The sequence below is a fragment of the Danio rerio genome, chromosome 22, assembly GCF_052040795.2.
Source record: "Danio rerio strain M-AB ecotype USA chromosome 22, GRCz13ab, whole genome shotgun sequence".
Lineage (NCBI taxonomy): Eukaryota > Metazoa > Chordata > Actinopteri > Cypriniformes > Danionidae > Danio > Danio rerio.
Window position 1 is genome coordinate 1,558,459 of NC_141042.1, and position 26,542 is coordinate 1,585,000.

General features: G+C 35.9%; 4 protein-coding genes across 17 annotated transcripts in view; 3 read left to right on the forward strand and 1 right to left on the reverse strand.

Moving 5' to 3' along the window:
* ampd2a (adenosine monophosphate deaminase 2a) overlaps positions 1–9,168 on the reverse strand; it is a 45,182-nt gene extending 36,014 nt beyond the window's left edge. For 2 of the 6 annotated variants that reach the window (XM_087303393.1, XM_087303389.1), the window contains exon 1: positions 8,537–8,712. In XM_087303393.1, coding sequence (XP_087159519.1) covers positions 8,537–8,543 — 7 coding nt within the window. In that variant the 5' untranslated portion in view covers positions 8,544–8,712. Of the gene's footprint in view, positions 1–6,011; positions 6,118–8,536; positions 8,713–9,102 lie in introns of those variants that run through there. The other 4 variants (XM_087303388.1, XM_087303387.1, XM_087303390.1 and 1 more) reach the window with 3 other exon arrangements.
* LOC147838311 (uncharacterized) overlaps positions 1–26,542 on the forward strand; it is a 441,300-nt gene that overhangs the window by 258,370 nt on the left and 156,388 nt on the right. The window lies entirely within an intron of this gene.
* On the forward strand, positions 11,117–21,661 carry LOC147838314 (uncharacterized). 9 transcript variants are annotated; one of them, XM_087303848.1, is made up of 5 exons: positions 11,117–11,229; positions 12,242–13,018; positions 13,183–13,213; positions 13,497–13,706; positions 20,003–21,661. In XM_087303848.1, the coding sequence occupies exons 4-5, from the start codon at positions 13,652–13,654 to the stop codon at positions 20,692–20,694; spliced, it is 747 nt and encodes a 248-aa protein (XP_087159974.1). In that variant the 5' UTR covers positions 11,117–11,229; positions 12,242–13,018; positions 13,183–13,213; positions 13,497–13,651; the 3' UTR covers positions 20,695–21,661. The 9 variants fall into 9 exon arrangements, 8 of the variants coding, with proteins under 8 accessions (XP_087159974.1, XP_087159975.1, XP_087159971.1 ...); XM_087303849.1 differs by having other exon boundaries at positions 13,517–13,706; XM_087303845.1 differs by having other exon boundaries at positions 12,242–13,213.
* znf1186 (zinc finger protein 1186) overlaps positions 22,952–26,542 on the forward strand; it is an 18,767-nt gene continuing 15,176 nt past the window's right edge. The window contains exons 1-2 of the mRNA XM_087302064.1: positions 22,952–23,029; positions 23,216–23,279. The gene's annotated coding sequence lies outside the window, so the exon portion shown is untranslated. The remainder of the gene's footprint in view (positions 23,030–23,215; positions 23,280–26,542) is intronic.

Below are 26,542 nucleotides of genomic sequence, written 5' to 3' on the forward strand. Positions count from 1 at the left end.
CTTGGATTCAAAATAGTAATCTGCACTGTTGACACATGATCTTATTATGTTATTTGTTTATTCAGGTGAGGAGAAAAACTGTAGTGCCAAATATGACAGCTGTAGCTCCGCCTCTAAAAAAATGAGCCAATCAAGAGCCAGAACAGACAATAGACCAACCAACGGGAAAACTGTTGTTTTATTTGTATAAATTGAGTAATGAAGAATTTATGATGCTGATGTCAAATTTTACTCTTAAATTTTATTTAATCATAATGCAACGTTTTTGATTTATCAAAATTTATTCACTCGCTCGTCCTATATTATGTCAAAATGCATAAAAATTCAAAACTACTTGTTTCTTCAATATTTGGACACTTTGGAAATGGTGTTTGCGTCTAAACTTTTTTGTTGTTTGGATTCGTGTTGACACAGGGCCTCTTTATTTTGTGCGTTTATTCACGGAAGGAAAAACGTTAGCACTAAAATTTTTGCTGTATTTTGCTGTAGCCCCGCCTCTAAAAAACAGCCAATCAAAAGCCAGAAGAGACAATAGTGTAAAGTGAGTCACAAAGTGTTCATGATGCTGTTGTCAAATTTTACTCTTGGTTTTAATTAATGGAGTTTAATTAATATAGTTTAATTTTTGATTTAGTATCATTTATTCGCTCGCTCGTTCTAAAATATGTCAGAATGCAAATTCAAAACTACTTGTTTCTTTAATATTTAGACTTTTTTGGTAATGCCATTGTGTATTGGAATTTACATTTAAACGTTTTTGTCATTCTTTTGTTTAATTAGGTGATGCTGTACCTGACGACCAATCGCAGCTTGGGGGAATTTCCAAGATGGCCGACGACTGAGAGATTTATTTACATCTGCGATAGCAGGTAAAACCTCAAACTTACAATTTTGAACACCAATCATGTTTTAAATAAAATTCGTGAAAACTGACCTTTTATTGTGTTTATTATGATAAGCCCCGCCCCTAAACAAACTAAATAAATAGTCTTTTACTATAAAAGCCAGAATAAGCTGTGACTGAGCTAAAACACACACACACACACACACACACACACACAGAATGAACGTGTGTTATTCTCTATAAATGAGTGTCTAGACTGAGGTTTAGAGTCATACACACACAGGCTTATATTTAGAAGCTGAACACACACACACACACACACACACACACAGACAAACACACACACACACACACACACACACACACACACAGTGCCGCTAATGAGAGTTTTGTGTTCATTCTGTGTGTGTTTCAGAGACTCTCAAACTGCAGGAGACACTGATGTGAAGCGTCACGTGTTTGTGTGTGTAAGATGTGGACTGATCTCTGTGATTAAATGTGCTGTAAACTCCAAACCCTGCAGCCAAAATCAACAAACACACACACACACACACACACACACACTGACCAGCAGATGGCACACTGCAAAAGAGTATTACACAACTCACAATATAATAATGTTGTATGTGGGATTTATCAATTCCAGTACAGGTCAAACAACTATATAATAAATTATAAAAAAGATTTATTTTGAAAGGCTGACTACACACACACACACACACACACACACACACACACACTCTGACAAAAGTCTTGTGGAACAACAAATAATAACTTGATTTCTAGTTGATCATTTTATTATTTGTTGCTCTTACAACTGGGATCCACCACAAGACTTTTGTCAGGTAGTATATATATATATATATATATATATATATATATATATATATATATATATATATACAACAGTTCTGTCTGGATCTTGAATCTGATTGGCTGATAGCCGTAATATACTTTTTTTTCCAATTCCTTTTTATTATATTTTAAGTAACATGTACATACACATTTCCATGTGTCAATTCCAACACAAACCAACAAACATACAATTGAACAAACATACCAAAAACAAAACAAAAGGCTTCTCAGTATTTTACATCAAAATACAACATCACCTCTATTACTAATCTTCTAGTAAAACATTTCCAAATCCACCACCTTTTAAAAACAGCGTAAAAGGTCCCCAAACTCTATCAAAAGCCGTAATATATTTAAGTAATATCAGCACCCGTACAGCCTCTTTACCCTTTGTGTATTACTCCGCCCACATACAGCCAGCAAAAAGCAGACACTACAGATCTACAGTTTAATAGATGCACGCTCAACTGTTTAACTGTCAGCTTATGATTTGAGTCCAACGCGGAAGAAAGTAGATCCTTATACAAAAGGGTTTTCGAGACTCTCCATGTTTGATTTTATTTTTATATGCACAATTATGCCGTCAAAATATTGTATAAACACAATATCACACGAGTAGCAGTGCAATATGGCTGTATATCGGCACTGGTGGGAGCACTAAGGAACGCACACCTACCACCAGTGCCGATATACAGCCATATCGCACTGCTACTTGTGTGATATTGCTCATATATATATATATATATATATATATATATATATATATATATATATATATATATATATATATATATATATATACATAATTATGTACGAAGAGCTATTATATACTAACTTGTTTTAGTGTTTATTAAAAGCATTTTCTACTATATACTAATTTCAGATTCTTAAATTCAATCTAAAATTCAGCAAAATGCTAATCATTATACTACAATTTATGCTTAATATGCATTATATATTTCCATTAATAGTTCCATTATTGTTGTTTTTATCTGGTTGATACTTTCTTCTGATTTATCATGATCACTGTGGAATTTTAATTGAATTGCTCGGGCATGTATTTATGCATTTTAATAACTGCAGTAGTAATATTTACACTGTTGAAAATGTAGTTTCTCCTTAACTTTACATATTATGTTGGTCTCATTTAGTTGTATTTCTGGTAAAAAAAAATAATAATAATAATAATAACTATTGCATTGTTATTGTTGTGATTTTTTATAATAAATAAATATAGTTGAGGGCAAAATTATTAGCCCTCCTGTGAGGAAAAATGTCTCAAGGGATATTTAACAGATCCAGGAGTTGTTCACAGTATTTCCTCTAATATTTTTTCTTCTGGAGAAAGTCTTATTTGTTTTATTTGGGCTAGAATAAAAGCAGTTTTAAATTGTTTTAAAGCCATTATAAGGTCAATATTATTCGCCCCTTCAGCAATATTAGTGTTGGATTGTCTCCAGAACAAACCACTGTTATACAATGACTTGCCTAATTACCCTAACTTTACCCTAATTACCCTAGTGAAGCCTTTACATGTCACTTTAAACTGAATACTAGTGTCTTGAAGAATATCTGGTCTAATATTATTTACTGTCATCATAGCAAAGAGAAAATAAATCATAATCAAAACATTATATATATATATATATATATATATATATATATATATATATATATATATATATATATATATATATATATGTTAAAAATAATAAAATAATTGAAACTTCGACTGCTATATTAATTTAGCCTCATCGTTGCGTTTAGAGAGCATGCCAGTCTCTGACGATCTGCTTCTTTTGTCCTCATTTGTAAGTCGCTTTGGATGTACACGTCAGCTAAATGTATGAATGTAAATAAATGAACGTATGATAACACACATGGCACAACCCAATTTAAACCTCATCCAGCAGTGCTGCGCGTTTTGAGCCTCTGCAGCTCTAATAATTGATGAGCGTCACACGCCTGGACGAACACTTTCCCACAATCCCACGCTCTCGCCCTCCGCATTTATCATGAATATATTGATGCGCTCGGGACAAGACCAACAACAGAAACAGCATTTGTGCACTGAAGTTAGCCCACGGACACATGCATCTGACCAGTGCAATATCTGCCTGATGATGAGGATGATGATAATAAATGACATACAGTTAAAGTCAGAATTTTTAGCCCCCCTGTATGTTTTCTTTTCTCTTTGTCATGATGACAGCACATAATATTAGACTAGATATTCTTCAAGACACTAGTATTCAGCTTAAAGTGACATGTAAAGGCTTCACTAGGGTAAAGTTAGGGTAATTAGGCAAGTCATGTATAACAGTGGTTTGTTTTGTCGACAATCTAAAACTAATATTGCTTAAGGGGGCTAATAATATTGACCTTAAAATGGCTTTAAGACAATTAAAAACTGCTTTTCTTCTAGCCGAAATAAAAAAAATAAGACTTTCTCTAGAAGAACAAATATTAGAGGAAATACTGTGAAAATCTTCTTAATATTACTTGAGAAATATTTGAAAACAAATAAATATTGCACAGAAGGGCAAATAATTTTGGCCTCAATTGTATATTTTCACTGAGCACCGTTTAGTTGGCTCAGAAAAACTGCATTTGTGCATAAAAGTTTGCATTTAACCAATGCAATAACTGCCTGATGATGATAATAATAATAATAATAATAATAATAATAATAATAATAATAATAATAATAATAATAATATTAATAATAATAATAATAATAATAATAATGATGATGATGATGATGATGATGAATGGCATGTACATAATAATTGTGCACAATTTATTTGGCTCAAAAAACTACAACAGCATTTGTGCATAAAAGTCAGCTCATAAGCACATGCATCTGACCAGTGATGTCAGATCTGAGCAACATCTGCCTGATGATGATAAATGACATGCACAAATTCACTGAGCACTATTTGTTTGCTCAGAACAACAATATTTGTGGGTAAAAGTTAGTGCATGGAGATACGCATCTGACAACTGCCGTCAATTAATAGCAATAACAGTGATAATACCAAAGATAAATTTAAAAAATAGTGATAATAACAATAATAAATGGCAATAATAGTGAAAATAATAAAAATAAGGGTCAATAATAGTGATAAAAACAATAATAAATGGCAATAATACTGATAATAACAATAATAAATAGTAATAATAGTGCAAATAACAATAATAAATGGTAATAATAGTGAGAATAACAATAATAAATAGCAATAATAGTGATTAAAACAATAATAAATGGCAATAATAGTGATAATAACTATAATAAATGGCAATAATAATAATAATAACAATAATAAATGGCAATAATAGTGATAATAACAATAATAAATGGCAATAATAATAATAATAACAATAATAAATGGCAATAATAGTGATAATAACAATAATGAATAGTAATAATAGTGCAAATAACAATAATAAATTAAAATAATAATGATTAAAACAATAATAAATGACAATAATAGTGATAATAACAATAATAAATGGCAATAATAGTGATAATAACAATAATAAATTGCAATAATAGTGATAATAACAATAATAAATGGCAATAATAGTGATAATAACAATAATAAATAGCAATAATAGTAATAATAACAAAAATAAATGGCATTTATAGTGATAATAACAATAATAAATGGCAATAATAGTAATAATAACAATAATAAATGGCAATAATAGTGTTAATAACAATTATAAATAGTAATAATAGTGCAAATAACAATAATAAATTAAAATAATAGTGAAATAACAATAATAAATAGCAATAATAATGATTAAAACAATAATAAATGACAATAATATTCATAATAACTATAATAAATGGCAATAATAGTGATAATAACAATAATAAATGACAATAATAGTGATAATAACAATAATAAATGGCCTATAACATGCACATATCCACTAATAACACCTATTATTACCTAATAACATGCCTAATAACATGCACATATCCACTGAGCACTATTTATTTGGTTCAGCATTTGTGCATTAAAAGTTAGTTCATAGACATATGCATCTGACCAGTGCGATATCTGCCTCATGATAATAATAATGATAATAATAATAATAATAATAATAATGATGATGATGATAATTAATAATAATGATGATGATGATAATAAATAACATGCACAATTGCACATTTCCACTCAGCACTCTTTATCAGGCTCAGAAATACAGCAAACTCTGTGCGCGGGCCTGAAGTGCAGTGGAGATGTGATCTGATATGGGACCCCACCCCTGGTATCTCCCTGCCCCTCTGCAGAGCACTCACCCGGGCTGGTGCGGCTGTGGAAACTGCCTCTTTTGCCTGTTTTGGCTTTGCCCCTGGGCTGCGCTGGAGATGCGCTGCCTTCCGACATGCTGCCGAGTGTCTGTCTGCAGGCTCGGATGCAGGAGACTGATTTATGCACTAGGAGGCGGGGCTTGGGGATCTCTTAGCGCAGTAGTGGAGGCGGGAGCACTGCCGTAATGCATCAGCTAAGGAGGCGGGGATTAGGATTCCCCCACAACACCCTCAGCCTCATTCTGATGTGTTGCTGCAGCAACCGCAGCACTGATGAGAGGCATGCTAGAGTACTAGTTCTGCTGTATGAAGTGGAGTGTCTGAAACACTCTGAAAATATTAATCTTTGTACATTTTAGGATTTAATTTTTGTGCATGTAGTAGGTATTAACTAAAATGCTAATAATAATAATAATAATAATAACAATAAAATAATAATAATAATAATTATAATTATACTAATAACAATAACAACAACAACAATAACAATAAAATAATAATAATAACAACAACAACAATAATAATAATAACAAAAATAGTAATAATAATAACAACAATAATAACAATAACAATAAATAATAACAATAACAATAATAATAATAATAATAATAATAATAATAATTCATAAATAAATAACAACAATAATAATAGTAATAAATAACAATAATAATAATAAATAACAACAACAATAATAATAATAATAATAATAATAAATAACAATAAAAATAATTAAAAATAATAATAATAAATAATAACAACAATAATAATAATAATATTGATAATAATAATAATAATAATAATAATAATAATAATAAATAATAATAATAAAACCAATAATAATAATAATAATATTAATAAATAATAAAACCAATAATAATAATAATATGTTATGTAATTTCTGCGCTTTATTCTTTATTAAAAGAGTAAAATAGGAATAAAATTGTAATATATTACTTTTTACCCAACGCTGTGCATTATGTTCAGCACACGCTACTTTTGTGTGCTCTTTAATATCGCTCGGATTATGTTACGGATGTACTTTTTTTAATAATATAAAACAGTATGTATTGTTTGGCACATATTTTCACTAGTGCAATTAATCGCATTTAAAATAGGGATATTATGATACTGGAATTCGGTACCAATCAATACTGACATTTTAAAAACGTCCATTTCCCACCAACATATTTGTGCGCTATTTTCACACGCTCAGCAGAAACAATTGTGAGCATGACACCACAACGGCAAATCAGCATTGTTTAGGAACGTATTCAACAGCGCACAAATGTTAGGGTTAGGGTTTTTATTTCAGTATCGATTAGTACCGAATTCCATCGTAATATCCCTAATTCAAAATAAAAGTTTGTGTTTACAAAATTTTTTTTTACATATTTAATTTTACAAAACTTCTTTCAGATCAATATTCTATACAATATTCTATATTGTATATATATATATATATATATATATATATATATATATATATATATATATATATATATATATATATATTAGTAAACTATTTTTCAATTTAAAAAATATACTACTTATACTATAGTATTTTAAAAACAGTATACAGCATATCTTTAGAAAACAGTATAAACTAAAGCATGCATTCTACTCCGCATACACTACACTGTACTTTGTAAAATGTGTAGTATGCAGCACATAGTTACTAGTTCATAATATTTCAATTGTTATTAAATTAGTATGTAGTGTGCACTTTATTAGGCACAAAATACTTAACACTGTTGAATGCACCATTTTTTTAAATAATAGAATTAAGTAGGCATTATGTTGACCACATCTACATTTCAAATACATACTACTACTATTTCATCTCCGTTTTAATAATAGTTTAATAATAATAGTTTGTTTCATATGCCATTTAAAACCATTTAAAAATATATTAAATAGTGTGCATTGTTCTGAGCATAGTACTTAATTTGGTTTCATACTATGTTGTAGGTTATGTAGCCCGTTACACACATAAGTATACTTCCCTGCATAGTGTGCAAAAAACAGTATGCTAGAAACTGACATGAGGAAGCGATAATCAGATGCATGTTCATGAGGACTTTAAACTTCCTTACAGGAGAACTTTAACCTGGTTAAACATTAACATGAGAAGAAAAGGGGTTAAGTTAACCTATTATACAGTGGAAATAAATAAAACAGATGAATCTAATGTTGCTTATATCAGTGACAAAGTAAGAAAACAATACAAATACACAATCTGTAAGTTAGCCGTTAGCTGATAGTGTTAATTTTCAGGGGGTAAAAAAGTGAATAATGGTTAATTACTGTTGAATGTTGTGTGTATTATTCAATTGTCTTATGTGTAGTATTGGACAAATTATGTACAGATAGATATATATATATATATATATATATATATATATATATATATATATATATATATATATATATATATATATATATATATAGTCGTGTGGAATTATTTGTGTGTGATGTTAACTTTACATAGGCAAGTTTGGTTATTCTGGACTCACTCGACATGTCTGTTGATGTTGATCCGGTTCGATCCAAACCTGCTGCTGATAAAAATAAAATTAAGGATGATGATTGTGATGATGATGATGAATCTAGCAGATAATGTCGTTTTAACTGTTGTAATTCTCGGTTAATGCTAATCCAGAAGCGTCGCCTTCATAAACTCGGACCGTTTGAGTTTTTCAGGAACTTTGATAAAAATTTCACTGAAAATGGAGTCACGCTTAAAGGGACCGCAGCGCATTTACACGCAGACCAAAACACGACGTAAATTGGACGTGTTTAAAGTAGAAACTTGCTGTCACACTTGCTATTTATTTATTAAATTAAAAACTTGAACACATCTATTAATATCACGTAAAAACTCGCTTGAAATGTATGAGGCGTTCAATTCCTTTCAGCGCCAGCATGAGGCGCTGTTCAGCTTATGTTATTACCATTATAGAGAGAAGCTGCGTCCCAAATCGCATACTTATGCACTATTCTACGCCATTTTGTAGTATGAATAGTGTAAGTAGTGTGTTCACACTGAAAATTCTAAAAATAATAAGAGCACTTAAATTACCCGGATGATGCACTCATTCAGCCGCTAAAATGAAGTGTGTAATGATGGACACTTCACGCACTCAACGACCGCAGGTTTGCTTACGTAGCGGAAGGGGCGGAGCTATCGGACGCACATGTTGAATAACTTTATTTATTTTGGATGGTGAAAGCAAAATTCTCCTATGAGAGTGATTATAGCGCCTCCCGATGGTGAATACGGCAGTACTTACGGCATGTATTATTTGATAATTCAGTTGTTTATTTCACTGATTTGGCAACCGTCAAACGTCATCAGGGAAACGGTCTGAATTTCCGCTTAGTAAAAAAAACATTAGTGTGCCATTTGGGACAACACTACATACATATACTATCCTGTTGAGTGTGTAAGTGCATAAGTACATAGTGCATGAGTGCATAGTGTATAGTGTGCCATTTGGGACGCAGCTTGAGAGAGAGAGAGAGAGAGAGAGAGAGAGAGAGAGAGAGCTGTATTTGTATAATTTCGAGATAAATAAGACTAAACGCTGATCTCTTAATGATCCTCTTAATGAGTGGTTTATTCAGTGTTTATAATCTGAGCCTCATCAATATAATCGCCCATGAACTTCTCCTAACAGTTCCTGTTTTCGCCTCATTCGTGTACATCACACGTGTAAATTCCCCCATTTAGCTCATTTTATTGTCAAAAGACTCAATTAAACAGCATAACTATCCTATTGTGTCCAGTGTTTGGCTTTTAACACTTTACAATTACTATTCAATCTGTTGGTCATCGACTGAATGAATGCATTACCTTTAAATTCACACCAACATATCTGAGTTGCTTTGTAAAATAACAGCATAGACAGCTCCAGTGCTCATGGTGAGAATAATCAGGAGTGATCTATAGAGGTTTTGTGTGTGCTGCTGTGTAAACGTAATGCTCAAACCGTAGTAAAAAACTAGATGTGAACTTTTACTCATCTCATGTACACAAAAACAGCAATAACAGTGAAATACAAACTCAAAACATTACCCCAACATGAATGTTAAATAACTCAAATGTAATTTATGCATTTAATTCTATTGTAATATGGGCGGTACTGTCGCCTCACAGCAAGACGGTTGCTGGTTTGAGTCCCGGTTGGGTCAGTTGGCATTCCTGTGTGGAGTTTGCATGTTCTCCTCGTGTTGGCGTGGGTTTCCTCCAGGTCCACCAGTTTCCCCCACAGTCCAAACACATGCGCTAAAGGGGAATTGATGAACTATATGAGTGTGTGTGTGGCATCCACTGTGTAAAACATATGCTGGAATAGTTGGCAGTTCATTCCACTGTGGCAACCCCTGATAAATAAAGGACTAAGCCAAAGGAAAATAAATGAATGAATATTGCAATGCATCAACAACTACCATAACGGCATTAATTTATTCTTATTTATTCACATTTATGGTTATTCTATGATGAACCGTGTTTCTTATTAAACACCAAAAACAAGTTCATTATAGGTTGTTTGTTCATTGCAAGTGTGTACGTTTGTTTTCTTAGTATATTCTTTATTTACACTCTTATTGACCATTTTGAGGGATGTAAACAATAACAATGGTCCCAACGTACGTCCTGTTATGCATTTTTAATTTCTACAGCTGCGAAAATCTGAAAACAGCCACATATTGATCAATAATGTTGTGAAAGTTAGTTTGAAATTAAGTTATGATTGAATTACCTCTTGTTAGTGATGAAATAGTTTGATAACAAGCAGGAAATGTTCATGGGTCAATGACATCACCACATTGAAATGGTCTATATTGATTATAATAGTTGTTTTTTACAGTAAAAGCAGATATAATTTGAGCTGATAGTATAAAACACTTCATAATTAGTTTACCTTAAATCAAAAGACAGTTTTAAGTGAACTATGTGTTAATTAGAAGAAATATAGGATTTTAATCTTTGCAGATCTGCCCCTCCTCCTTCAGTGATGCCCCTCCCCCTTAAATGAAGCTCCTCCCTCTTCAGTTCAGCTATAAATACTGGAGTATTCCCATCAGTCTACAAGTGAAGACGAGCATCAGAGCATCAGGAAGAGGTGATATTTGAAGGACAGAGAGAAGATGAGTGATCCAGAACCCTGCAGAACTGAAGAGGAAGAGGCTGAAGAGCAAACAGGTTGGTGTTTATTCCTGATTCCTCAGTAATGAGGCTGATGAACGATAAGGATAAAGAGCTTTGAACATTATTATTATTGTTTTAAAATGAAAACAGGAAAATAAATAGACTTTATAATCTCCAGGTGAAAAGGGAAGACAGACACTCAGCGGGCTTTAACTTACATGTTTATTTAAAAAAACATTATCATAAGGCCAAACTAAATGTGATCTGAACTGATTAATTTGATATTTTGTTAACATTTTTTTCACATTTTTTTTCTTCTAAAACATCTAAATTTACTCTACCTTAATATGCTTTAAACTGAAGTGGATTGTATACTCTGTGAAGTTAATCTATATATTCAAATTATATGTGTATAATCTGCTTGTAGACTTTCATACCATTAAAACAATTACAGTGTTATGTAGAGTGAGTAAGGGGAAATGGCCTGAGGAAACCACTAAGGGTCACAAGAAGTGGATGAGAAGAGAGCGGGAGAAAGCCTGAGTAAACAACTAAGGTGTCTCAGGAAATGGATAAGAACAGAGCAACACATGTGTAAACAGAGACGTATAGATGGATAAGATATATAGTTGCCAGGTTTGGGTCAGGGGTTAACCTAGGTGGAATTTGTGTGACATATGTAGAAATAAGGGAAAAACAGATGACAGAGGTGGAATTTGGGGTCAGGGGTTAAACTAGGAGGAATCTTGTGTAATATATGGAGAACAAAGGAAAACAAGTGTTGTCAAAGTATATTTAAACAGGCCAGCACATTAGTGAGGCAGAATTTTTCAGACAAAGACGCTACTGGGGGTCTCCTGAAAGTTCTCCTTTGTTGTCGACAATAAAGTATACTCTTCTGATATTCATAACCTCCAGACTGAGTTTGATTCAGTAAGAGAAAAACCAAGAAAACCACTACAATACCTGATAATGATTTTTAGAAGGATATGTATTTTCACGTCACAATTTTCCTCTGATTGTTTGTGATTAACTAAAAAGTGAACCTTGTTAACTCTGATTTCAGACTTTACTGAAGAGAATGAGGAGAATGATGATGATGATGGACTTGTAAAAGCTGAGAAAATCCCTCATTTATTGACTGAAGATGCTTTTGTAATGAAAAGGGAGAAGAAATGTTTCACCTGCACTCAGTGTGGAAGGAGTTTGGCATCCAAACAAAGTCTCCAGCTTCACATGAGGATTCACACTGGAGAGAAACCGTACACATGCACTCAGTGTGGGAAGAGTTTCAGACAATCATCAGCGCTTAAAACACACAAGCTGATCCACACTGGAGAGAAAACACACACATGTGATCAATGCGGCAAGACATTTTTTTGGGCTTCACAGCTGGAGAAACATCTGAGAGTTCACACTAAAGAGAAACCGTATTCATGCTCTGAGTGTGGGAAGAGTTTTGGACATCAGTCAAATTTAAAAGACCATCAGAAGATCCACACTGGAGTGAAAGAGCACATGTGCTTTGAGTGTCAGAAGACTTTTGTTAGAGCTGGGGACTTGAAACAGCACCAGATGATTCACACTGGAGAGAAACCATACAGGTGTTCACACTGCGACAAGAGATTCAGACAGTTTGGAACCCTGAAAGCACATGAGAGGAGTCACACTGGAGAGAAACCGTACACGTGTGATCAGTGTCTGAAGAGTTTCACACATTTAAATCAGATTAAGACACACATGAAAATCCACACCGGAGAAAAGCAGCACACGTGACGTCAACATAAGCAAAGCATTCTCTCATGTGTTACGGGTGTGACCATCAGAAAATACTGGAGATTAGGTGTGGAAATTAAATCCATCCGTCTCCAGTTGTTGCTTTTATTACCAATAGTGTCATCCATATCAATAGTTTCATGTTCATCTTATTCCATGATTACTATTTACCTAATAGGTCAGAATACGAATGTACATTTAATTGATTGAATATATTGTTAATTTCTACAGCTGCAGAGAATCCGGAAAGAGCCACATATTGGTAAAAACTGTTATGAGAGCTGCTTTAACATTACGTTATGATTGAATTACCTCTTGTTAGTGATGAAATAGTTTGATAACAAGCAGGAAATGTTCATGGGTCAATGACATCACCGCATTGAAATGGTCTATACTGATTATAATAGTTGTTTTTTACAGTAAAAGCAGATATAATTTGAGCTGATAGTATAAAACACTTCATAATTAGTTTACCTTAAATCAAAAGACAGTTTTAAGTGAACTATGTGTTAATTAGAAGAAATATAGGATTTTAATCTTTGCAGATCTGCCCCTCCTCCTTCAGTGATGCCCCTCCCCCTTAAATGAAGCTCCTCCCTCTTCAGTTCAGCTATAAATACTGGAGTATTCCCATCAGTCTACAAGTGAAGACGAGCATCAGAGCATCAGGAAGAGGTGATATCTGAAGGACAGAGAGAAGATGAGTGATCCAGAACCCTGCAGAACTGAAGAGGAAGAGGCTGAAGAGCAAACAGGTTGGTGTTTATTCCTGATTCCTCAATAATGCGGCTGATGAACAATAAGAGCTTCTGATTAATCATGCGCACTATTGGAACATCATGATTATTATTATTATTTTGAAATGAAAACAGGAAAATAAATAGACTTTAGGGCAGAGCGGGGCACAAAGTAACACTTTTTGGCTTTGGCTAAATAATGAAGAAAGTAATTGGGTTAGACAAGCCTTATTTTTTTACTTACAACACACAAGCCTCTCCTACAAGTGAGCACTGAAGTTAGGATCGCCGGATCTGTGGTTTCTGCGCAGTATTGCCGAATGTACCAGGAGTAAAAATGATACTATTTACCCCCCCCTGTGGGGCAAGTTGTAACAGACAGGGGGGTTAGTTGTATCAAGCTGCAGGCCCGGAGACTCAACCGCATGCCAGACAGTAATGTGTGAACTGTGGAGCAGGCTAAATCAAAAAAAGCATCAGTATTTTTAGTAAGTGTGCTTTTTTTGCTTCTATTTTTGCAATAATAAAACATTTATTTGTAGAGCAACTCATGTTCTGCTGTCATTAATATTTTAATAAATTGTAATAGGTAGAACTGTTCGAGATATGAACAAAAGCAAGTGATGATGACCAATGATTATTTGCTAGAAATAGCAACAGCAGTGGGAAAGGAGGAGAGTTTATGTTAAAAAAAGTTTGGAAAAACCTGAGGGATCAGTTTTTTTATGCCAAGAGAGGCCATAGCAAAAGTGGAGACCAGGTACACAATTACTGAATATGTCTTTCCACCAGTATAGGTTTTACACTGATGTATATGGTTGTGTATACAGACTAAATCTAGAAAAAAAACAAAAAAAAAACATCAGTTTTTTTTTTTGCAAGTGTACTTTTTTTTGCTTTTGTTCTTGCCATAATAAAAAAAATATTTGTAGAGCAACTCATGTGTTGTGATTAATATTGTAATAAACTTTAAATGGTAAAACTGTCTGATATGTAAACAAAAGCAAGTGATCAAAATTAGATTAAAACATTTAATGGTTATAAATATGCTTATAATCATTATAGTAATGTATTAAAAACGATATAAAATAGTTTAAAAGTATTGAATGATATGGTAACACTTTACAATAAGGTTCATTAGTTAATGCATTTACTAACATGAACTAATCATGAACAACACTTGTACAGCATTTATTAATCATAATTGAACATTTACTAATGCATTATTAACATCCAAACTCATGCTTGTTAACATTAGTTAATGCACCATGAGTTAACATGAACTAACAATGAACTACTGTATTTTCATTAACTAACAATTACTAACATGAATAAAAACTGTAGTAAATGTATTGTTCATTGTTTGTTCATGTTAGAAAACACATTAATTAACATTAACCAATGAACCTTATTGTAAAGTGTGACCAATGATATTAAGGATATGACGTTGTAAGCTGAGAAAATATTATATACTTTTCCTTCTATGCTAATGAAGGACTACTGAGACATTCCAAGCATGGGAGGGGTCCTCCTGGTGTGGCAGAGTTCCTCACAGCTCTGATACACATCTCTGCCATTTGCTTGCAGTGACCATGTGCTCTTCACCATACACAATTCATCTGCTCGTGATCTTCCTTCAGATAACTATGTCATGTTTGGTGTCATTTGACAGTTCATGACTTCAGTGTTGTAGTGATGAAATCAACAGAGACATTGATTAATTGTGTTTCAATCTACAATATATTTACTATTGTTGGGTCATGGTCTGAGGAGAGTATGTTAATGTTCTTCTCCCCCACTTCATCTCTTCAACTTTGCTCTCATGTTCAGCTGGTCTTGGGGGTTGGTTTTCACTCATGTTTGACAATGCTTTGCTTAGGTTATAATAGGAAAAGGTAACTGTTGATCTGGGAGAATGGCTTTTACTCTGCATCTCCCGCACACCAGTGTGTAGCCTCATATGCTAACAAAGGCAGTTTCACTGTGTTTGTTGCTCAGCAGTGCATATGTTACAGCTAATTTCTTTATACAGTATGTTAGTTTGTGTCATTCTAATATCTGTATATTTAAACATGTAACTTAATAAACTACTTTGCCTGCTTTAAGACGTAGAGATTCTTTCTCTTTATCAACAATGATAACAACTTTAATGGAGTCAGATTAATTACAATGGAGTCAGATAAATAATGGATTTAAACACGCCGTCCTTCAACTGCTTTCTATTTCCGATTATTGGTACAGAATAGCAGCGTAAGCTTTAAGCCTTACAACGTACTTCCGGAAAGTTCCTACTTCTCTGTTTATCCGTCTGATTTTACGGTGGGTTTCTTTTGACCGCCCCCTGTCGTTTAAAAGAATATCACAACGAGTATAAAAGCCTCGTCTGTCTCGCGAGGTACGCACGCAGCCAGCGGAGGTGCATATATGTACATATAATATAGGAAAACGGGCAGTTTTATATATGTCACATATATCAACCTATGTCAACATATCAGACCTATATCAAAACCTATATTAAGATATATATGTCTTAAAGGTTCTTTCCATGTGGGGTTTCTCATCCAAATTTCACCAAACTTTTTCAATATTTGGTAGGAAGATGTGTCGGAAGCATTACCTGAGCAAATACCTTAAAACTCTGTTACATTTAGGCCCAATCCCAATATTTTTGCACCCCTTCCCCATGGCCCTTACAACCAAGTGTGAAGGGGAAGAGCTTCAAAATTTACCCCTGAAGCCTGGTTTATACTTCTGCGTCAAGTGACCGGCTTAACCCACGGCGCATGCAATGCGTGTGGCTGTGCATTTATACTTCTGCCCGCTGTCTCTGTCGGTCTGCATTAACACTTCTGAAACGCTAGTTGGCAGTGAGGTGTAAATGTTCCTCTGTGTCGAGTTTCTTCGCTGCTTTTTTGCTTTTCCTGAACACTTCCTGGATGTACAAGTGGCTCAAACTCGCTCATTTTGAGGCAGGAAGCGGCGGACGTGCAGCAACTTTAACTATGAGGTAAACACAAAACAAAACTTTCCATCCAGAGCTCCTTCACGGGACTCCACACTTGTAAACAATCGCTAGCACCATTCGCGCGGCTCTCGGTCCCCCCCAGACTCGTCAGCGCTACCAAGCCGACCAATCACAGAGCTTAAGCTACGCGTCGTTGCGACGTGTAGTTACATTTTTTGAAAGGTGCACGTCAGTGACGGCGAAGGGCTATGAGTCAGTGCCGTAGCATATGCCGGCGTTAGACGCAGAAGTATAAATCAGTCTTTAATGTTCCTCTGTGTCGAGTTTCTTCGCTGATGTTTTGCTTTTCCTAAACACTTCCGGGATGTACAAGTGGCTCAAACTCGCTCATTTTGAGGCAGAAACCGGCGGACGTGCAACAACTTTAACTATGAGGTAAACACAAAACAAAACTTTCCATCCGGAGCTCCTTCACGGGACTCCACACTTGTAAACAATCGCTCCATTGGGCTAGCGCGGCTCTCGGTCCCGCCCAGACTCGTCAGCGCTACCAAGCCGACCAATCACAGAGCTTGCGCTACGCGTTGTTGCGACGTGTAGTTACATTTTTTGAGAGGTGCATGTCAGCGACGGCCACGGCGAAGGCCTGTGCGTCAACGCCGTAGCATACGCCGGTGTTTGACGCAGAAGTATAAATCAGCCTTAAGAATTGGGACAGCACTGCAGCACCTGCACATATCTTCATATGTCATTGCGATCTCCTGCTTCAGACGATGGCGACTGCTGTAGTGATTGCAGTTGCTTTGTTTTTTGGTATTTATCTTCAGGAAATCACTGAAGGCATATAGTATGTTATGATGATGATCTAATGTGGCAATAAGATCATAACTTTACTGTGCATTTACACAGTGGCCATATTCATCAAGATAAACACACCAAAAACAACATTAACATTATAGCAGACACTGTAAACAGCCCATTCCCAGCCACTAGACATTACTGACAGGGTATACCAGCATCAGAATGTTGTGGGACTGCTGTACAGGAGATATTAATAGAGATTATAGATTGCGAAATTTAGCGTTTTTTTTTCAAAGCATGACAGTAAAACACAAACGCGGTTATGAATATAATAACATGTGCTTGTTTGTCGTAAAAATTCGTAATAATGACAAAACATACTAATTTGTGGATCTCCTAACTTCTGAAGTGGATTTTATACTCTTTAAAGTGTGAAGTTAATCTATATATTCAAATTGTATGTGTATGATCTGTTTGTAGACTTGCATACCATTAGAAGAAGTACCATATCAGAAGAAATGGATAAGTTATATAGTTACCAGGTTTGGGTCAGGGGTTAACCTAGGTGGAAATTGAGGTCATGAGGTGGATTTTATATTCTTTAAAGTGTGAAGTTAATCTATATATTCAAATTATATGTGTATAATCTGCTTGTAGACTTGCATACCATTAAAACAATTAAAGTGTTATGTAGAGTGAGTAAGGGGAAATGGCCTGAGGAAACAACTAAGGGTCATAAAAAAGGGATGAAAAGAGAGTGGTAAAAAAGCCTGAGGTGTCTCAGGAAACAGATGTCAGAGGTGGAATTTGGGGTCAGGGGTTAAACTAGGAGGAATCTTGTGTAATATATGGAGAACAAAGGAAAACAACGGATGTAAAAGGGTATTTAAGTAAAGCCAGAACAGGAGTGAGGCAGAATTTTTCAGACAGAGATGCTACTGGGGGTCTCCTGAAAGTTCTCCTTTGTTGTCGACAATAAAGTATACTCTTCTGATATTCATAACCTCCAGACTGAGTTTGATTGAGTAAGAGAAAAACCAAGAAAACCACTACAGTCAGGGGTTAACCTAGGTGGAAAATGAGGTCAGGGGTTAACCTAGGTGGGATCTTGTGTGACAAATTAGAACAAATGGAAAAAACTGTTGCAAAAGAGTATTTAAGCAGGCCAGAACATCAGTGAGGCAGAATTTTTCAGACAGAGATGCTACTGGGGGTCTCCTGAAAATTCTCCTTTGTTGTCGACAATAAAGTATATTCTTCTGATATTCATAACCTCCAGACTGAGTTTGATTCATTAAGAGAAAAAGCGAAAACCACTACACATCCAGGTTCAGCAATACTGCGGTTGTGGCAGGTGCATTCTGGGAAAATTTCTTACCACTTGGTTTCAAGTGTGGTCCTGAAAAATCTTTGTTCGAAGAGCTATTCACCCCTTCCCCTGAGCCCTAACGCCCCATTCACACGGGGCTTCAGCATCAACGCTTGACTGAAGGCGTGTCTGAAGTTGGGGCTGTAACGATCGTCATAGATCAGCAAAAGGCCACTGTCTAGCTGGTGTATTTGCATACAGCGATCTGATTGGCTGATGCTTCTGTCAGCGATTGAAAAGTTGAGCTAGTCCCAACTTCTGCAGCGAGCAATGCTTCTGAAGCGGTGCTGACGGATCCACAATGCAGTTCGGCAACGCCTGACGTCACCCATTTAAAGTGAACGGGAAGCGTTGACGCTGAAGCCCGTGTGAATGGGATGTAAGCCTTCAAGCTAAAGAGAATTGGGACACCCCTACCCCTTGGCGTGCATGCGCAAAATGAGGGGGAAGGGGAAGAGCTAAGGGGTAAAATTGGGAATGGGCCTTAACCCTGCGTTACTTTGTGCCCCGCACATCCCTATCCGCTTGTTAAGTGTGACGTCACGCGAATCGGCTTCCGGGTCCAAGCGCTCTATTGAACTGAATGGGGAGACTCATAAAATGGTAATAATAAACGTTTACAAAGCGATTTAATACTTTCAAAAATCACGATCGCAATATATATGTCCATGCCTAATATCCGATGGCCAGAAAGTGATCAATTTTTTTATAAATTGATACATTTTTGGTTTTTGTTATGCAGCAAGGCCAGAGACTGTTGTGTACACTATGACTTTATGTAAAATTAACTTTAATGTGTGATAGGAATAAAATGTGATCATATACGAATGATTTCTCCACTCAAATGAATGGACCCGGAAACAGTATTACATACGTCACAAACACGTCACCACTTAACAAGCGGATATTCTCCAAGTGAAAAAGGGAAGACCGACACTCAGCTGGCTATTATTTACATATTTATTTTAAAAATATATGATCATAAGGCCGAACTAAATGTGATCTGAACTGATTTATTGGATATTTTTGTCACATTTTTTTCCCTCTAAAACATTTAAATTTACTCTACCTTAATATACCTGATAATGATTTTTAGAAGGATATGTATTTTCACGTCACAATTTTCCTCTGATTGTTTGTGATTAACTAAAAAGTGAACCTTGTTAACTCTGATTTCAGACTTTACTGAAGAGAATGAGGCGAATGATGATGACGGACTTGTAAAAGGCGAGAAAATCCCTCATTTATTGACTGAAGATGCTTTTGTAATGAAAAGGGAGAAGAAATGCTTCACCTGCACTCAGTGTGGAATAAGTTTTGGATACAAAAAAACTCTCCAGCTTCACATGAGGATTCACACTGGAGAGAAACCGTACACATGCGCTCAGTGTGGGAAGAGTTTCAGACATTTATCAAGCTTTAATCGACACAAGCTGATCCACACTGGAGAGAAAACACACGCATGTGATCAATGCGGCAAGACATTTTTGAGGGCTTCACAGCTGGAGATCCATCTGAGAGTTCACACTAAAGAGAAACCGTATTCATGCTCTGAGTGTGGGAAGAGTTTTAGACACCAGTCAAGTTTAAAAGACCATCAGAAGATCCACACTGGAGTGAAAGAGCACATGTGCTTTGAGTGTCAGAAGACTTTTGTTACAGATGGGGTGTTAAAACAACACCAGAGGATTCACACTGGAGAGAAACCATACGTGTGTTCACACTGCGACAAGAGATTCAGACAGTTATCAAACCTGAAAGCACATGAGAGGAGTCACACTGGAGAGAAACCGTACAAGTGTGATCAGTGTCTGAAGAGTTACACACGGTGGTCGCATCTTAAGACACACATGAAAATCCACACCGGATAAAAGCAGCACACGTGACATCAACATAAGCAAAGCATTCTCTCATGTGTTGCGGGTGTGACCATCAGAAAATACTGGAGATTAGGTGTGGAAAGTAAATCCATCCGTCTCCAGTTGTTGCTTGTTCATCTCTTTCCATGATTACTACGTTTACCTAATAGGCATTTCATACACAGTGGCAATTCAAAGTGCTTTACATAAACAGGAATAAAAGAAGCAAGAATAAAAACAAATAATAAAAATGATTAGATAAAATGTGTTAAAAAAGAATGAAGAGAAAGACATAATAGTGCGATCTGCTGGACGCAGCACAGTGCTCATTCAGTAAAGGCACAGCTAAACAGATGTGTTTCAGTCTTGATGTGAATGTGCCTAATGTTGGAGCACATCTGATCATTTCTGGAAGCTGATTCCAGCAGCCGGGGGCGCTGTTAGTAGCTAAAAGCTGATTCCCCTTGCTTTGACTGAACTTATGGAACTTCTAGTTTATATGATCCTAGAGATCTGAGTGATCTGTTGGGTTTGTATTCAGTGAGCATATCTGTGATGTATTGTGCTCTAGGCCATATAGTGATTTATAGAGCAGTAATAATACTTTAAACTCTATTCTGGATGTAACTGGGAGCCAGAGTAGAGACCTGAGGACAGGTGTGATGTGCTCTGACTTCCTGGTTCTGGTCAGAATCCTGGCCGCAGCGTTCTGGATGAGCTGCAACTGTCTGACTGTGTTTTTGGGAAGACCAGTGTGGAGTCCATTACAGTAATCCACCCTGCTGCTGATAAAAGCATCAACAAGTTTCTCTAAGTCTTCACTGGAAACAAAGCATCTGATTCCTGCAATGTTTCTGAGATAATAGTATGCTGATTTACTGACTGCTTTGACATGACTGTTGATGCTCATGAAGGTCAGAATGTAAATGTACATATAACTTATTTCAGCAGATTGACATTAAAATGTTCAAAATTAAAACTTTTCTCCAGTGTTTACATTAATTAAATTTGTTGCCAAGAGGAATCCACACATCTCTGGATCACCTGTCATGTGTTCAGGTTGGCCTAGGTTAAATACAAGCAGATATTAACATTAATTGAAATACTTCCCTGCTGAAAAATCCAACTTAAACCAGCCTAAGCTGGTTGGCTGGTTTTAGCTGGTTGACCAGGCTGGTTTTAGAGGGGTTTTGGCCATTTTCAGGCTGGTTTCCAGCCATTTCCAGCCTGGTCTTAACTGGTCAGGCTGGAAAATGACCAGCCAAATCCACCTAAAACCAGCTTGACCAGCCTAGCCAAGCTGGGAGTCCAGCCAAAACCAGCTATATCCTGCTTAAACCAGGCTGGTCAAGCTGGTTTTAGCTGGATTTAGCTGGTCATTTTCCAGCCTGACCAGTTAAGACCAGGCTGGAAATGGCTGGAAACCAGCCTAAAAATGGCCAAAACCCCTCTAAAACCTGCCTGGTCGACCAGCTAAAACCAGCCAACCAGCCTAGGCTGGTTTAAGCTGGATTTTTCAGCAGGGTTAAGTCAGTCACTGCATTCAAATATATAATTTAATATTTGCCGCCATCAATTGGGCAGCTAAATTGTATGAGTGTGTGTGTGTGTGTGTGTTGATGTTTCCCAGAGATGGGTTGCGGCTGGAAGGGTATCCGCTGTGTAAAAACGTGCTGGATAAGTTGGCGGTTCATTCCGCTGTGGCGACCACAGATTAATAAAGAGACTAAGCCTAAAAGAAAATGAATGAATTCTGTAGCTATATCAGACTTTAGCTCGGTTGTTTGGCACTGTTTTTATTAATTAAAATATGACTTTCGCCATCTTGTGTCTTTCCCTAGGAGACTGGATTATTTTCGCGCCAGTTAAGTGTGTACAGTAAAGCATCAGGTAGAGGACATTATTTACCCCTCTTCAGCTTTCTTATTGTTTTAGATTTACTTCATAAACAGATTGTAACACTGAAATACATATTTCATGATGTATTTTGGTCAAAATAGTGAGGATTAGGCCGTATGAAAACCTTTAAAAACATACATCTACCCCACACAGTACCGACTCGTCCATGTTTTGGTCCTGCATATATTCTGCCGTCATGACGACCGTCTCCCGCTTGTGACGGAAAAACAGCATTCGCTGAGTAACACAGGCAGCCAATCAGCACTCGTTGCGCAACAAAGGCAGCCAATCAGCGTTCGCTGAGCAACACAGGCAGCCAATCGGCGTTCCCTGAGCAACGTGCAGGCAAAATATCCCGCCCTCGGCGCTTATTATGAGGTGGAGAGAGAATTAATCGGAGCGTGTGTGTAATTCAACTAATGTTACCGGTGTTTTGTGTTCATTCAATGTAAGTGTTTAATTTGTGTCATCTGTAACGTTTGTGAGTGTGATATGCTTAACTTTGCTGCCGTTTCTCGCGGTTTAATCTGCTTTGAGTCATGTAGACAATGCTAATATACTTAGCATCTGGTGAATAGCTTATATTCATTCACAGTTGCTTATACTAATGTGATTTATGTACATTTTATTAAAGCACCGTGAGTAAATGAGACATCCAGAAAAATCCTGCAAAGCTGGAGAGACTGAAGAATGAAAAGGTTGGTGTTTATTCCTGATTGTTCAATAATGAGGCTGAAGAACATTAATAACAAAGAAGTTTTTTTCATTTTGTGCGCTAAAGGAATTAAAATTCCACAGAAAAATAAATAGCCTGGTTCAGTTTTCAATTATTTCCATTTATGAAACATTTATTATCATAAGATTAAATGTCATTTGCTGTGATTTACTTTACAACTGATCTTTTTTTTTATCTATTTGCTACTATTTGCTATTATCTGATTAGTTTTGTACTCCCTTATATAAAAATATGATACCCTAATATATGCTACTAACCTGGGCCTGTATTTATCAAGCTTTTGAGAATTGCTCATAAGAACAGTGCTAAAAATTGAATCAAGAGTAAAAAAAAAAAAAAACAGCTTAAAGCTGTGCTTTACTTAAAAGTTACTTATCATGCTGTTAGGAAGAGGAAATTAACAGTTTAAATCAAAAAGCCTTGTGTGTTAGGTCAAGAGTAGACTCAGCGCGTACTCGCACTAGGTACAGTTGCCTCGCACCGTAGTGAAGCGTGATTGTCCCTAATCCCCTCTCCCCCAAGGGCCTGCACTCATGCTGCATTTTGCCTTTTGAACCTGAGCACGCTTGAGTCATCGGTGATGCGACTGTTCATTTTAACAGAAAGAGAAGCGCTCTCGCTGGGCACAGTGGAGATTGTTTTAGTTATATCGTTTTAGTCATTTGGGATTTAATGATTTTGCCGAACAGATCCACAACTTTAATGCTCATCAATTATCAAGTCCTCGTGCTCGTACCTTGTACAGGTATTAGGTTTGCTGAAGGTGCAGCGAGGGGTTTGCGTCTTTAATAAACTATGACAGTTTGCGTTCATTGAACAGTAAGAATGATTAATAAATTCATATTAAACATGACGTTTCGAGCTCAGGTACACTTTGCTCTCACACTAAAAGCCCAACCGAACCCTGCTGAATCGTGCCTGGGCCCAATTCAGAGCACCAGGGGCGCAACTGCACATTTACTGATGGGTATGCGGCTTCAACTTTTCCGCGCCCCCCCCCCCCCCCCCCCTTCAATCCAACTATATTTTAAAACAGGCAAGTGATAAAATGTGGAAAATATTTCCATCAATAAATTAAAGATATTTTTTCATAAAGATATCAATATGCTTCAAAAAATACAGTTTCGCAGTTCTGAACACAACTGAAATAGTATGAAGTAGTAAAAGGTATGATTACATCAAGCATGTTAAGTCGCAAAGAAATGCATCTCATACCTCCCCAAATTTCTTCTCAATTTAATTTTCCCTCACTAAATGATTATAGCACCTTGACTAGCCTTGCTTTTGGACTTTTTGTACTACATTTGTCAAAACAAAATGATAGACATGGGAGTCCTAAAGGGCGAAAGAACATTGCGATTACTTCTCACATGCATAAAGTGAGAAGTGTAAGGTCTGTCTTTGCCAGAACAATTGACTGAAACTGCTAAAAGTGAAATAAAAAACACTTTCAAATGTTTAGTGTAAAAAAAATAAAAACAAACTGTGAAATGTTCTATTTAATTGAAATGTTATAACTTTGTTTGTAGCTAAAATTAAAATAGTTTTGAGCTAAGAAGTTACCAAAAGGCCTGATGAGTCAATATGATACATAATAAATTTATAAAAACATGTATATGGTATGAAAAATGGGGGGAGGGGTGGAATGATTTTTTTATTTAATAAAATACAATATTATACGCGTATAAAATGCTAAATAAACATTAAAAAAAAAAAAAATATATATATATATATATATATATATATATATATATATATATATATATATATATATATATATATATATATTATTAATATAAATATATATGTGTATATATATATATATATATATATATATATATATATATATATATATATATATATTATTTGAAACTTTTAATATGGATAATTTCAAAAATAGTTGTGGCACAATGGCGCCCCCCATGTGTGACGCCCCTATGCGCCGCATATACTGCATACCCCCTTTTTGCGCCACTGCAGAGCACTGACACTTGTCAAATGAACTGGGTGTGAGTGATAGTGTGAGTGCACCCTCAGAGTCAGAGATTCAATTTACTGAAGATAGTTTGCAGTTTTGTGGCAGGACGGCTTCACATTTGCATTGAGTTTGCTGGTCAATCTCTCAACCCTACAGTACAAAACCAGAGCAGTTATACTCTTACGGAAGACCAGAAAGCTGTAGCTAAGGTAACATTACATGAACTGGTCACTTCCGTTTCCACTTTCAGTATGAGGGTGGCTTGATCGTCGTTTGCCTAGAGCGCCAGTTCAGCTTGCTCCAGCCCTGACTACACTAGATATTGGAAAAGAAACTCGTTTCCCAAAATGTATGTTTTAAAGCATAGATCAGTTAGTGGTGAAGTGATCAACCTCGAGTTGCTGACAATTGATGATGCCTGTTCTGTCTAATTGATAGAATTCGATTAACTGCTTGCCGTCGGACATTATAAAAACATTGGTGTGGTGAGTTTTTATTTTTGTTTCGGTTCAAGTAAATTAATTGTCAAACGCACAAAATGCCCAATTCGCGCCGCGCTATTCGTGCATATTTTGCCATACGCACCACACCATTCGCATCATCCGCGCTTGTCATGCCGCAAGGTGTCTATTCACGCGTTTGCCTTAACCTAACATTAAAATCACTCGCGCTTGATGCTTCTTCTGCGTCTGGTGTGAACACAGCATTGCATCTCCATCACAACCCTCTACTGGCAACTCCTCATAGATATATACATTAGATGTCGCCTACCCTATTGTTGTCTATTGGACGGAATGCGTCAATAGCGCCGCCATCTTGCTACAGGGTAGCGCTCCTTTGAAATAAATGTGGGACCAAGGTACAGTGGAGGACTGTGGCCATCAAAAGCCAGAGATATACACATATACACATATATCTATGATCGGGAGTTTTCCTGGATGTTAGCATGCACTTTTTTCTTTTCTAATTACGAAAATTATAATTTTACATCACTTTTCTACATTGATGGATCAGTGATCGCACGGCCATTCCTGACAAAAAGCTTGTGTTTGTGTGTACAGAAATGTACTATTCACCCTGCCTGTTTAATTTGATCTAATCATGTCCTGAAACACAGCTCCTCTCCTGCTTTCACTGCTCATACTGACGGAGGGAGCGATTCGTTTGTGAATGAATCTCCATTATGGACTCGTTCACTAGCCGACAATAATACAAGTTTCTGGCAGCGCAGCATCTCGTTGTCATAT